At 31.4% G+C, this 15,695-nt stretch overlaps 1 protein-coding gene across 3 annotated transcripts in view; it reads left to right on the top strand.

The window, feature by feature from the left end:
* The window catches only part of LOC126739495 (discoidin domain-containing receptor 2-like), a 93,755-nt gene that overhangs the window by 42,734 nt on the left and 35,326 nt on the right, over window positions 1-15,695 (top strand). For all 3 annotated transcript variants that reach the window (XM_050445197.1, XM_050445199.1, XM_050445198.1), the window contains exons 5-6: window positions 11,813-11,960; window positions 12,401-12,577. In XM_050445197.1, coding sequence (XP_050301154.1) covers window positions 11,813-11,960; window positions 12,401-12,577 — 325 coding nt within the window. The remainder of the gene's footprint in view (window positions 1-11,812; window positions 11,961-12,400; window positions 12,578-15,695) is intronic.

Here is a 15,695-nt window from a genome sequence, read left to right as displayed (position 1 = left end):
TTTTGCTGAGTCTGCGTTGGCATTGGTGTCTTCTTTCTTGTTTAATCGAAAACAAAGAGTAGTGCCTAATAACAATAAATCAAATGCACTGGATGTTACTTCTGGGGTACCCCAAGGTAGCATTCTTGGTCCTTTGTTTTATACTCTTTATACTTCACAAATTACTAAAAAAATTTTACACTGTAAGCACCATTGCTATGCAGATGACACCCAGCTATATTATTCATTTCATCACACTAATGTTGTCCAAGCTAATCAATATATAAATGAGGATTTAAATACCTTAAATATAGAAACTCAAAAATTACTTCTAAAGATTAACCCCACTAAATCAGCAGCTATTCTTTTTTGTAGTGATAACCATCGAACTAATATTTTAAATAATTTAAATGTACACCTTAATAAGAATATAATAAGTTTTAAAAACTCTGCAAAAAATCTTGGACTATAAACTTAGATTCAAAGAACATGTTACTCTTAAACTAAAAAATGGATATTCTGCCTTAAAAACAATATATCGTCAAAGACATTTTTTAAGCTCAAGTATCAAAAAACTGCTCTGTGATGCTTTAGTACTATCACCGTTAAATTTTTGCGACACAATTTATGGACCATATCTCGATAACTCCGACTCAGGTAGAATTCAAAAACTTATATTTGGTATAAGAAGACGGCAACGTATTTCTTATAAATTAAAAGAAGCAGGATGGCTAAATATGCACAATAGACGAATATTACATATTTTATGTTTTTCTTACAAAATTCTTAAATCAAAAACTCCGCCTTATTTACTTGAAAAGCTTACCTATCGTACTGATGTGCATAATATTAATATAAGACGTAAAAATCTTTTAACAATTCCTAGCCATAGCAAAGAACTCTTTAAGCGATCCTTTTCTTATGTCGTACCAAATTTGATTAATAAGTTCAAAATAATTAATTTGACTGTCACTGAAAAAACTTTTAAATTAAAAACCAAGCTTCTTCTTTTAAATCAAACTTAATTTTTCTTGAATGCCTTTCTTTATTAAAATACTACGCACATGCTAACTAACTGAATGCAACGTAAAATATTCTATTAACATTTATTATTCAAAAATTAACTGTTTAAAAAAAAACAGAAGAAAAAAGAAGAATTTTTTCATTCCGTTTCATCCATTTCTCCCCTACTGCTTTTTCTCCTCATAAGTATATGCCTACCTATTTGTGTTTTTTTTTTAGTTTGTCTATAAGAATTGTTTTTTTTTCTCTCACTTCTTCTATTATAAGCCTTAACAGAATCCAGGAAGTTGTTTCCTTCTTTTCTGGAAGTCTGAATGCATGGCTTTTTAGTTGCCTTACTTGTGTTAACTAAATTCTTTATATAACCTATTGTTTTTAATATGCTCTCTTTGTTTAATATTCTAATATTCAATTCCATGTATGTAATCATATTACCTTCTGTAATTATGCTTTTTTTGTATTGGTGGCTAATAAACGTCTTATTATTATTATTATTATTATTATTATTATATCTTCGTCGCTGTCACGTCGCTCTTCTGTACTGCCAGCACCTGCTTTGGTTTTCCTTTTAGATGCCGTTTTTTGCCTGCTCCGTTTTTGACTTTTTGAATCTTCATGTGCCAAATTCTTGTAAAAATTGTGGTATACCGGAGTTACAAACTGCAACAGCTCTTAAAGATTTTGCCAATTAAGAAATTTTATTTTTGGTGCCTCATTATACAAGGGGCAAAGTTTTTATGCCGATGGTCTTCCTGTGCTTCTTAGGGCCCAATCAGCTTCATAAAATTCAATTATTGCACTTAGACTGTCTTTAAATTTCATTGTAAATTGTTGATCTTTTTCAAGTCTTATCCATCTAATTTGTCTCCAGACAATCTTCCTTTTTTCTTTGTCATTGCGAACAATGGTAGTTATACCTTCAAGCTCTGAAAAGCAGAAAAAGTCAGTCGATGTCATTTGTGTTACAGAGAATTTCTTGCAACTCTCTTTAATGGCTTCATTCCATTCAGTAGGTACATATATGTACTGAACGTGGCGCTTGTGCTTCTCAATGAATGCAAAGTCTTCATCGCACTCCATATAAGTGTGCCCCGGCTCTAAGAATTTATGGTCCACAGATTGTATGTCAAAATTTTGAACAACGTACATCCAAAATTTTAATACATTCTTATTCTTATTTTGGCCCCCGCAGGAGTCACTGAAGGTTATAATAGTTTTTGTCGTCTTTAGCAGTTGCTTAACAAACTTCAATAAACAAGACGCAACCTCGGAAGATCCTCTACAAGCGATGCTTTCGTCCCATGTATACATAAAAGGCTTATTACTGCCAAGGTCGTGGACAGCAAAATTGTAAGTCCATAGGGTTCTCAGGTAATATATTTTATTCGTCGTTAAACGAGGAGTTGGTAGTGCTTTTTGAAGGTCGCAGCAAATGGCCACAGTTTTACCTGCAGACTCTTGAGCAAGCTTCTTCGCCCGTCTTTTTTCTTCCTGTGCATTCTCTGCTTTCCGTCGATGAACGTCTTTTTCTATTTGTACCTTTCTTCTCTGTTTCTCATCTCCAGATTTCAGTAAAATATCAAAACTGTCGCATTTATTGCATGTATCAGTGTGCGGTTGATAAAATGAGAGATTAAATTCCGTGTTAAAAATCTCACGATAAAGCCACTCTTTAACAGGACGTTTCTCTTGTTCTTCACAAAACTGCAAATAGCATTTGTACATTTTTTTGACATTTAGGTAAGAAGGCAGGTATTTTTTATTGGGGTTATCCTTTCTACAATAGTGACTTGTATATCTTGGAAATCGGTTAATATGATCTTTGACCAGATCGCGGTCTTCGTCTAAAATTCTACTAGAATTTGGCGCCTTTCCTCTTCCATCAAATATGACAAACCCGACATCTGTCTTTTTGTTAACAACTCGTGAGTATCTTCCGTTACTTATTTTTAACGTTTGTAAAAAGAAATCCTTGCAAACCCTTTGATTCTTCAAGGTCACACTAATAGATTTCAACTTATGGGATATTGCGTTCGTTTTCTTTCTCAGGAGAGTTTCAATTTTAATGCAAGACGAGATAAATGCAGTCTGTAAATCCCAATTACCCAGTTCCCAAAAACCGTCAAAAATTCGCCGTGCGTCTACTTCAGAGATGTTATTACACTTGTATCGACCATCGTGAAAGAAGTAAGTAAAATTTTTAGCACCTTTAAGCTGATTCCGATGTCCCACGTATGCTTTGCCGCTATTCCGCAACTTTTTTCGCACTTGCTTCTTCTAACTCTCTTCTTCCCTTTATTTTTTATACCTTCAATAGTTGGACTGTTTGTGTGGCTCAGTGCTGTCAATGGCAAATCGTCACTGTCCTCAGAACCTCCATCGCTTGAATCATTACCAGGAAAATATGTTTTGTCAGCATCAGAATAGTCAAACTCTGAAAAATCTGAAAGTAAAGTTAGAAATTAATAGTTTTATTTTACGATTTTAAATTTGGATCTGTCTACTGTTACGGATAAATCCCTGGGATTCGAACCCACCGAATTTTTATAATGCAAGTCTAACATTTTACCCAAAACACCGTTTCACTTCAAACGAGGTTGCAGGCAAACAAAGTTTTTAAACCGTATACATGCTGCTGTAAGGGCAAACACTTCCTTTAAATTTACAACTTCGAACTTTACCTTCAACACTTGGACCTTGTCGGTTTCTTAATACTGATTATGGCAAATCGTCACTGTCTTGAGTTTTCCCATTATTAGATTTTCTATCAGGAAAATTTGTTTTGGAAGTACCAGGCTCGTTAAAAATCGAAAACTCCAAAAGTAAGGCTAGAAATAAATTTCGGCAATTTACAGTTTTACACGAACATGTGATGGTTACAAATTATATTACAATAAAATAAACTTACCATTCTCCATTTTAGTAGAAAATACAAACAGGCCTTAAGTACAGAAAAAATGATTTTGACGTATATAATACAAACAGTGTAAATATTGCATGTAATTTTTTTGTTGATAGACTTAACTTTTATATTAATAAAAATCGTATTTACTGACACAAACAAGAGAAAATACATCTAAAAAAAAATGGAAAAGAAAATGTTTGCTGAAATTTATAACTGACAAAAATAATTTCATTCGAAAAATATCTTAAGCAAAGAACAAAAAAAAGTACCTTAAATTTAGTAATAGTAATTAAGATCTATGGCAATGTATAAAAAATCTGTGTAATAGGCAAAATTCATTACAAAAACAAATAACGCAACTAAAATCAACTACGAAATTGATAAACGAGGGCGACAAGGAGATGTCATAATATTTTAATCCTTTTTTTGAAATAAGAGAAAATTAATAAAATTTGCATTACAATGAGAGCCTAAAATACCTTGCAAATAATCTTATTTGTCACACATTAATTGCTTAGAAGTGGATAATACCACTGACCAATTAAAACAAAAGAACTCTCCTGGTTTTTGAAAAAATAAGAAAAGAAATGGTACAAAAAATGGCCAGAGAAATCTCTAATCCACTAGCATACATTACCAACTTATGTTTTATCACTGGTATTTTTTTCCTGGAATCATTATACCTTTATATAAAAGGAAGGAAGTCATAGTGATGATGTCAATAATTTTTCTTAATTATAAATATTAGTCGATTATTCAGCAATTCTACCTTATTTTTTTAATAACATTATCAATGTATTTGTAAGTAGATTAGATTATATTTGCGCTTTAAAATACCCAAATTAAATTAAACTAGAATCATAAAAATAACGAGCGATTTAGTTTAAAAGCCTAAAGCATTATTGGTGTTTAAACAACAATTATACCAGATTTCGGGCAGAATGGCATTTAAATTCAATTTATGGTGAAATTCATGATGAGCATTTTATCTCTGTGCAGGCGCAAATTATTCAGAGTCACTGAGCCACACATATGGAAATTTAATTTATTACCGAATATTTGTTTTACCGGAACGTTATTTATATTATATATAGTTTTTGCCTAACTGAAAAGTGAAAATTCAATAGTTCATTATACAAATTCAATAGCTTATACATTGATATTGTTTATTAAACCATATAGTTAATAATAAATTTTTTTCTTGTGTAATATTAATTAAATTTACTTGAAATATATAATGTACAATTTTTAGGGACAAGTTTTATCATTAATTTTAATTACAACCTGATATGGATGTACTATATTTGATCGTTGATTAAAAGAGTTCAGACTCAAACTCTTTCAGTCAACGATTTGATGTAAAATTAAACAAAAAAGTCTAAATGGGAAAAAACCAAAATCGAATATTTTTCACAGTTTTTTCCCAGGTCCGATTGCCTTCACCGGTTGACTGTTATTTGTTTATCGGCCCCAGTTGAAAAATTAATCGGCTTTTCAAGCTAAAAATCCCCAGAGTTTCGGGCCGGGGGTTTTGTTTTGCGTGTTGATATTTGCCTCGCAGTCATTCAAATGTTCATACGTATTTGTTTAAATGAACAGAGAGCCAATTGTCTGCTGTAAAATTTGCGGAAAATTGAAAAGTTATTTTTTTTTTGTCTGCGAATTATGTATTTACTGCCATTTTTTTGGATACGATGATTATAAATGTATATTTTTTGTTTAAGCTTGTTAAATTTATTTTGTAAACTTTAAATTACAACACATAATAACATATAGTTTTGGTTATGATTTTTCAAATAATATGTGGCTGCTAGGTGCATTTAGATTATGCATTACATGAATTAAATATAATTAAATATCTGATCGGCAAGGAAATAATGTTTAGGTTAAGACTAGTTTAATTTATGGTCTACTTCTGACAGGATATTTCTGGAACCGGGATGCTGTTTCTGGATTACCGAGACCATCCATGGACAAACCGGAGTGTCCTCATACAGTTATAGCCAACTTTTACTTTATATTTCATTTATATTTTGAAACATTTAATTTTTTAAGAACAAATAATCAATGTCCTTCAAAAAAAAATTGAAAAGTCAATGTCCTGTTATTTCCTATTAGGTAGTAGATATATAAAAAAAATAAAGTAAATGAGTATTACAAGCACAGATACTAAAATAATTGACTTAAAATAAGCAGATATATATATTATAGATAGTTAGATATGAGTTTTTAGGTAATTAAATGAACCATTGAGTTTTTATAATTTGTTTAAAACACAGGTGTATAGGAGGCTGTGAGATAAGAGCCATCATATAACATGAAAACCGTTCTTCCACTTGTAACTTGTAGCAAAATGTGCTCAGCAAAAGGCCTTTAAAAAAAATTATAATTTTTATCTAAATAAATTAATTTCTGATGAAAAAATTATATTATTTCCAGTAAAAGTTTAAATAGTTTTACTGCTATTCTTATTTTATAATTGAGATTAACAAGTTAAATTATATTAGAATTCTTCTTGCGTTCTATCACAAATAAGGAATGCGCGTGCATAACCGGATATATTCACTTTCAGAAAATTTTTAGGAAACACGAGAAACACCCTGTGTATTTATATTTAAAAATAGTAATATTTTTAGGAAATAGCTTTAATTAAGCGGGGTTGGCCAATTTATTAACATAAAAAGAAACAAAAAAACATTAACAATTCGATATTATTAGCAATAAATAGTTTGCATATATCCGTTTTTGCACACATATGAGATATAGTAAGCAAAAATATATATTTATATCTCTTTAAACACACTGGATAAAGTTCATTCATTTGACAAAAGTAATAAAAAGAAAATTAAATATGTATTGCATTTTCTTCATGCAGGCTCATTTTCTTCTTGGGTTTCAAAATTTACCAAAGTATCCACATTGGCTCCGATATTGCTACTATGTAATAGCCTTTTTTAACACAAAAAATATTCCCTGTTTCGCCAATCATCCCCAAAAGGCTCCATGACATGATTTAAACTTTTTTTCTGGTATGGAATTACCTAGTGGTAGCGTGCTATAAGCTGTACGTTGTCTTCTGATTTTCCCTTCTTAAGAAGTGATTCCCAAACTGAAGTTAAGACATAACAAATTCCTAAAATTGAGACATATTAATTTTAACCGTGGTTTTATTATCTTCATTCTAAATTTTTTTTAAGTGAATTCTTTTGCATTCTGAAATTCCCTTAATTTTTTTATATACCTTTTCCATTTCTTTAACATTATACATTTGCCAGTCAAGGTCCAGTGTTTTTACCAAACCCACTTATATTTCAACGTATATATTTCACGTAATTTTCAACGTACTATATTCTTCACGTACTATATTTCAACGTATTTTTTGTTGTTGTAATGACTGGATGTCTTATGAACCTAAAACACTAAAAGAACACTTTTATTTCACTGGTCTTACAGGAGTTAGAAGCGCGTGGAATCACAACTCAACGTCCAAACAACACCTACTAGAATCGATAATAAAAAGTGCAATAGATTACGCACAACATATTTATTTGAATATATCCGCTTCTGTTATCTATCAACATTTGGATATATCCGGTTTTGCTCCAAATGTCGAAGTTTACTTAACGTTTTAAATGGAATTTATTGGGTTTTGCTTCCAAACAAATATATGAACCTATAGAAATGATAACAAAGGACCAAAAAACGATTTTCAGGGAAAAGTAGATATATCCGGTTTTGCACCCAAACTCCTCAAATATAACGAGTCAAAGTAGGTTTTTTTAAATGAATTCTCTATCTGTGGTTCTATTTAATCGTTTTACTTGTTAGGTCAACATTTTTCATATTGATCTTGTTTAAGGACCTCATTTTGACGCCAATTTAAAATAATAAACCATAATCATCATTTTATAGCTCTACAACCCTTGGATGACAGCACGTTCATTCTCCGTCCTTTTCTATTTTGCAAAAATTCAGGATGGTATTCTATTTCCATCGCTCTCAGATCTGCAGTGCTGCTGTCTCTCCATCTCATACGTGGACTGTCCTAGACCATCCCAGACCATTCTAGTCACTCAAGTGTCTAGTTGTCGGTGTGCATGTTTAGCGCATCTCACTCTGACTTTCTCTATATCGCTATCGCCCCTGATGGGCCTTGGATGAAGCAAAAGTTTGCCGTCATTTGCCTTGCTCTTAACCTCTGGACTATTTCTGATTCCGATTTTCCAGAGGTTATTGTCGATGTTTTATTATCACGCCACCTTAATCTTGATCTTCCGAGTGGTGGTCTTCCTTTTAGTGCTTTGTTCCATATTAGGCGGACTATTTGATTCTCTGGTTGTTTTCACGTGTGCCCTGCTGATCTCAGTTTTTGTGTCTTTATGAGGTATAATTGTATATTTGTTTCAGTTCAGCATTTGTTTTTATTAGTAGTTCCGTTTATTCTGGTTTTCGATGGGTTTGAAAATTTTTGTCAATCTTGGCTTGGACCTGCTAGTTTAGTCGCTCTGCTACAAGGCAATATTTGAAGATTTGGCACAACCGTTGGCTATATACCCCATTTCCTGAATCAATATTTTTTCATAATTGTTAATACTGAAGGGCACGGTGACGCTTTTCCCACGATGCATCAGGCATCATCCGACCTGGCTACCGGTAAAAATAGGTTCAGCTACTACTGGCAAAGGGCACGAAAGTGTCTAGAACAAAGGATAAGAAAGGAGAGAATGACTACGTGTTTAATGGGTGAAGGATGACGTGGATGACCCTAGACAAGTATTTAGACTCTAGTATATCCTTTAGGAAGTATGAACAACTACCGCTTGGCTGACTTTAGACATTTTCTGATTTATTTAATCTTACCCTCTCGGATGTGATTGTGGACCCCAAGTTTTTTATATATTTTACATTTCCAAGTTTTTATGTATCCATGGTCACATTTTGTCCTATCCTAGCTCTGCCTGGCTTTAAGACATGCATATATTTTGTTCTTTTGTATCCCGTTAATTTTAAGTTCTTGTACTTTTATGATACCTATGCTTACCGCATCTATATCGTAAGCATATGCTAGCACCAAGTTTGATCCACTAGCCCCAAATAGCTAACATTCGATTTGGCATCTCTAATTACCTTTCTCCAATTCTATATTAAAAAGCGTGGATCTTTCTATTTTGTTTGCAGAGAGGTCATCTTTAATCTTTCTTCTGCATTTAGATTTTTTACATAATTTTACATTATATGTCATATTCTGACCCTTTTTACACTGTCGTATGTCTGCTGCTAATCTATAAATATATGGTGGAGGTGTTGATGAAATTTTCAGCTCTTCTCTAGCAAATGCCTAATGCTAAACAGCTGGTGGTCCGTTGTTTATTTGTTTGCTCTGAAACCGATGAACGGGTCTTAGAAGAATTATTGCGTTTGATAAGACTTAGATTAGTGTTATCCCTCTGTAATTTTCACAGACCATTCTATTGCCTTTTTTTGTAGATAAGTATCATAGTACTCTCCTTTCAGTCATCAGGAATATATCCTTTTTTTTGCATATGGATTTCATAAGGTTTTACAGCTGCATAGTATCGTTATCATATTTAAGACTATTATTGCTTTTATAATTTACTCTTTAAAAGAGGTCTCAGTGAGATTGTCCATAGCCAGCAGATCTAGTGCTTTCTCTTCTTCACTAGTTCCTCCATCAAGTAGTTATGGAAAGTGGTCTATCCATATTTGCAATATTTTCACTTTGTCAGTTATTAGATCGTTCTCTTTAAGATATTGCCTATCCTGGGCCTGAATCCTGCCTTTGTCAAGTGTTTAGTTCTGTTCTTTTTATGTTATTATTTACCTCTTCTTCTAATGCAATTAACTCTCTGTCTTGTAATTTTTTTTCCTTTTTAACAGTTTTTTTTTCTAGGGTTGTTAGTCGCTTAAATCTTTCACTGTTCTCGTCTGTGGGTCCTTTTGATCATTTTCAGTATTGCAGTATTTCTCGTTTTCATAGTATCTACGCAGTTTTTTTAAGTTAAAAATTATCAAAAATAATTGTATTGAAAGTGTAAAATTGACAAGAAAACTGTTCTAATATATTTAATAATTTGACTAAAATTTAAAAAAAAATCAATATAGTACACAAATTGCTTCACTTTATTTTTGCATTAAAATTTAAAAGAAAAGACAGTATTTTAATATAATAATTTATTATTTTAATTTTGACAAAAATTAAAGAGAAATAATTTTTTTAATAAAAAAAATTACAAAATGGAACACAGTACAATAACCAAGTTACATAAATTCGCACACTTTACAAATTCGTATTTAAGAGTTTTGAGGAAGTAAAAATTGTTAATATTAAAGTAAACTGAAATACGTTTGCATAGTGGCTAAACCGTCACTGCATTCATGGAAATAGAATTAAAAAAGATTTATTTGAACGTAAATTATTAATAATTTAAAAAATATATTTTATAGTGTCAGATTATGCTTAATGAAGCATTACTTTGTGACCTTTTGAACTCTAGTTGAACGACATTGTACATTTATATTGAAATAAAATGCCCTACGGCACTTTTTTTTAATCAGATTTCCGCCAGACTAATCACCACAAAATCTCTTTACTATCTCCCGATTAAAATGTGCTTAAATGGCGCTAATTATTTTCCAAACGTCCGTCCAACTCCATTTCAGATCGGACATTTAAGCTGTTAATTGCCACAGTTGATTACAGCTGATAACTTGCTTTAAATGGCGAAGCGGTTTAATGGAGCCCCACAGGCTTTATTACCGTATAAAAAAAATAGGTAATGGTTTAGTACGGGGGTATTTTATCAAAATACATAGATTAATTTATAGATGCTTTATCAGGTAATCTGCAATTTCAGAAATGTGTTAATAATTTTTTTTAATAATAAGAAATATTTATTATTTTGATTAAGGAAGGAAAGTTTTAAAATGCTGTTTTTCATTAGACTACTGGAAATAAAGATAAGCGGGAATCTGTATGGGAATAGACTCTATATTTTAGTTAGTTAGTTTAGCTTTCAGATTTTTTGTACAGTTTTTAAGACTACAATTTACTACAATTACTCACTACAATTTATTCTTATACTAGTTTTAATAGTAGTTGTAGTTATGCAATATAGTATTCTTTGTTTCTTAAGATATTTTACAATTTTGACTTAATTTAAGCTATTAACTAAAAATTATTATATTAGAAATTCCCTCTAAAATCTTTTAAATAATTCTCTATTTTTGTGTAATTAATAATTATTTAATTTAATAATAGTTAATTATTGCACGAGATTTTTGTTTAAAATAATGGTCATTGTCAAAATATATTTGTATCACTCTGTATTATACCAATAACTTGCAACAATAAATTAACAGCTATTTGTTTTAACAACGAGAAAGGAAAATGTAATAAATATCTGACGATCCTGTCCAATTAAGTTATGCATTATGATAGTTATGGAGTGAAATAAGGATATTTATTTGCAAAGCTTAGGTAGAAATAAACAATGTTTGACTCTTTATAATGTATTAAGTGCAATATTAACAGCCGGGTGTAAATTTAACTAACATCATAATTTTCATTTCTAATAAAAAAAATATTGCCTCACAAACAAGCAAAAAAAAATATATAAAACGGCATTCGCTGGTTTACATTGCAAATATTTTTTCAACGTCCCTGGTGGAATATATGATAAATGTAGCGCGTTTCCAGATAAATTTGTTAAAACAGTTCGTGCCATGAATATGCACATTTTCCCTGTATTTTCTTTATTTTGCTTTATTGATTTATTGCAATAAATTATTCGTGCGAATTGTTTTTTTTAATTGGACTATTCTGTATAGGTCAGATTTTCTACAAGGAAACTTGTATTAAAGGTATTTTTATAAATTATATTTTAGTTACTCTCTGGAAATACGGACACCTTAACAATTGTTGAACAAACATTAGATCCACCACTAATATGCTCGAAAGTAAGAATTTTGCCTTACAGTGACCATGTGAGGACAGTATGTATGAGAGTTGAACTGACTGGGTGTATATTTAAAGGTAAGTCAAAACATTTTTTTTATATACAATCTAACTACTTTTTATTCTTCGCATCAATTTTACTTTAAAGCCTCATAATCATAACACATTCATAACCTAACTTAAAAATCAGATATTTTAAGGACATTCCTTAACATCTTGCTTCATGTATAACTTATAGGTTTTTACCATTAAAATCTTTAGATTCATTAACTAAAAAGTCTGTACATGTACCTTTAAAAATTTACTAGTTATCATAATACAAAATTTAATATATAATCTTAACCTTTATTTGCATAACTAAATGAAGAGATAATTTTAGAGGCCTATAGTTCGAGATAAACCCCCAAGCCCTATATAACCCAAATGTAAATTTATTGCTATCTATCATATATAATATATTATGTGCTATAAATTAACAATCAACTATTGTAATAATTCATTATTCTTTAATTTTTTAGATGGTCTATTAAGTTACAGTATGCCTCAGGGGACTAAAAGAACAGACATAGATTTAAGTGATAAAACCTTCGATGGTATAGAAGAAAACAATCAACTTAAGCACGGTTTGGGTCAGCTTACAGATGGCGTGAGAGGAAAAGATAATTTTAAATTAGATTTGGGAGGATTTGGTAAAGGTAAGCTTAGTTATTTGCAAAAAAACGTAAAATCGTTTATTACTCTTACCCTCAAAAATGTCAATAAATATAAAAATTATGCCACAGAAAATAAATAGAAAACCTGGAGATTTATTAGGTGGAACCAAATATTTTCTCGATCATAAAAATCTTTTATGACTATCGGTCGCTTACGCTAAATAACGGAATTCGTTTTTTTAGAAAAGGTAAATTGTCTCATAAAAGTTGAGGGGAGCATCTTGAATTTTATGGGGGATAAACTTAAATAAAATACATTGAGGAGGCAAGGGGAATGGCGTAACATCTGGAATTTCTCTGTTAAGTCAGTACAGACAGAAAGATGCCTATTTTAAAAGAGTACAACTATTGATAAAATAATATAATAATATGTACGATAAATAAAATGTACAACTATTGCCTTAATGAACCCTTGATAAGTTGTTAAAAAAACTCCATGGCTGTAACTTACAAATCAATTGTTTTATGAGTTCGACGCCGATAAAATACAAAAATCACCCCTAAAATAAATATTTTAAGATTTATTAAAAAAAAAAGTTCTCGTTTAAATGCATCTGAAATATAAAGGGGAACCATAGATCATTGAACATTTTAAGATGACGTCCGATTTTTCTTCACAAAAAAAAATACTAACAAAAATTACAGCTGAGATTTTTTTTCGCTATTTAAATTAATCTTTTCTTATTATTTAGTTGACAAGCCTTTAAACCCCTCGCTAATATGAATGCTTCATTTAACTTTCATGTAATTAAAAAAAAAATATTTGTTTATATATCCGTGCACGTTTTTAGCGATTCACGTGGTCTTGCAACAACAGCCAAAGTTTAAAAGGCATCACAAATCGTTAAAAGAAAATCATGTAAAATTTGGGGCTGCACTAGCTCGCCCCCCGCACGAAAGTTACCCTCGAAACACACGAAAGGTACAACAAGAAAGTTGAGTTGCAATTTTATAAATTTGCATTTATATTGGTTTTTGAAAAGTGGCATTCGCTTCAAGTGTTCGGCTTCGCCCGAGAGCCCGCTGACCGACCGACGAATGAACGCCAGCCATTTCGATAAAAACAAGCAAATAAAATTCCCCGATTCGTGCGAGAAAATAGTTTTATTAGTTCCTGGTTTTATATTGGTCAGATCAGATGTATGCTACGCTCTTGTGGGTAAAATATGAGAATCAAGTTTCACCTTAACATCAGAAACTAAAAATATTCTACTACAATCAGTCTGGCATTTCAAATTTTAAACAATTTATGCAGCCTTTATTTTCTTGTCAGTCGTTGGTAAACTATGAAAATGCATAAAAACGAAAATATGTATCCCTTCACTTTGGCGTTGCTTTTAGAGTCGTACAAAAAAATGTATAAAAGAGAAGGTATAAACCGAAAAAAAATATTGTTGGAAAATAACCCAAAAACTTATTATTTTTCATTATTTGGTGTTCATCCATTATGTCTCAATATACCCAGTTTAAGGCTTATTGTGCTCACCCTGATATTACATCTACACTATCTAGCCTAGCACCTCGCTGTCCAGCATCAGATGGTACGAGTACAGGTCTTTTGCTGCTGTGGTAGAAATTTTCTATCTAGTGCTTCTGGGTCAAGTGTGTCTCTCCCAATTATTTTTTGCCTCTTGAGGCGCAACGTCTCGCACTTGCAAACAGCATGTTTTTGGTTTCTTTTCGCACAATCGTCAATTTATCCTTTAACGGCCATATGTTCCGTTCTGATACCTATCAGAGTCCTTCAATTTATTCCTTTGAAATGTAAGGAGGTCTCTAATATTTACCTTAGCACATCCAAGTATCGCAAAGATTTTTGTAAAAACTGTGGTATATCTTCCACGCATGTCGGTTTTGGATCTATCTGTGTACCAAATAAGATCTTCTGGTCTGTAATTGCGATAGTTTTAGTCTTTGTTTGATTCATATTTAACTTTGAAAGATGTACAAAAGCAATACTTTGGAATTATGCACTGTAAAAAATGGCTTTGTATTTTTTACTACAATCTTGCGTTGCTCTTTTTTTTTACAAATTGTAGCAAATTTTATCTAACTTGTAGCAAGAAATCCTATAGTCATATCAAAGTAAATCTGACAGTATTCTAAACTTGTCGAGTGGTAAATAGCCCAATAGCAAGTCGCTTATTTTGCTACAATGAAATTAGGAAATATGCGAAAGAAGTTGAGAGAGAGTTATTGATATATCAAGTCCTTGTCCAGAATTAATTAACTATTATTAGAAAAAGCTTCAAAAATAGTAATATTTTTTTCTGACAACCTTTTGTGACGGTTTCCTTAACAACATATATGTAACAAATAAGATCTTAACAATTTTTAAGAAAAAGGCTCCATTTTTTTGATTTATACACATAAGGGTGGGCCGAAAAAAAACTTTTTTCTAAAATTTTGGAATTCTGGTTTGAAATAGTACGCAAAAGTTGCCATTTGTTATTCCAAAAAAATGTTTATGAACAGTTTTTCGATTGTAATACGTCTTCCTATCGGAAACCAAAAATGTCAAGAAACTCTGGTAGTGGTGCCTGCAAAAATCCATTGTGGCATTTTGTCAATAAAATTAATTTTGATCGCATGATTAATTTGTCAAGATGTAGCATTTCAGCTTAAATTGAAATCAAGATATATCAGGTATTTTATCACTCCAAACGATTACCAACGAACATTCTAACTATGCAAAAAATAGTAGCCCAAGGTCCTCAATCTTTCGTCTTTAAGTAAATGGTACATTTGCGGATTTAAGTGAACTGATCTTAAAACATACTTCCTTCTCTGTCCAGTTTTTACCGATTTTCAGACCAGTATGCATTCTTTCTCTCACCGTTGTATTTTAATTTTCTTTGGACAAGTATCACCAAGTCATTTGCATATCGTAAAGTTCTAAAGATTTTTTTCCTTAGTTTTAGTAGCAGCTCGTTTATCACCATACACCACAGAATATGCGACAGAATACTTCTCGGTGAATATTCCTGAGTTTAGAGATTTCCAGTTTAAGAGTTTAACTCAGCAGTTTGCATCTTAATGTTCTACTTCTGAGCATGTAGTATATCCACTTGCATGATCTCGCGTCTATTCCAAATTCTCC

Source organism: Anthonomus grandis, chromosome 8 (assembly GCF_022605725.1).
Source record: "Anthonomus grandis grandis chromosome 8, icAntGran1.3, whole genome shotgun sequence".
Lineage (NCBI taxonomy): Eukaryota > Metazoa > Arthropoda > Insecta > Coleoptera > Curculionidae > Anthonomus > Anthonomus grandis.
This window is presented reverse-complemented; position numbering and strand designations above follow the sequence as displayed.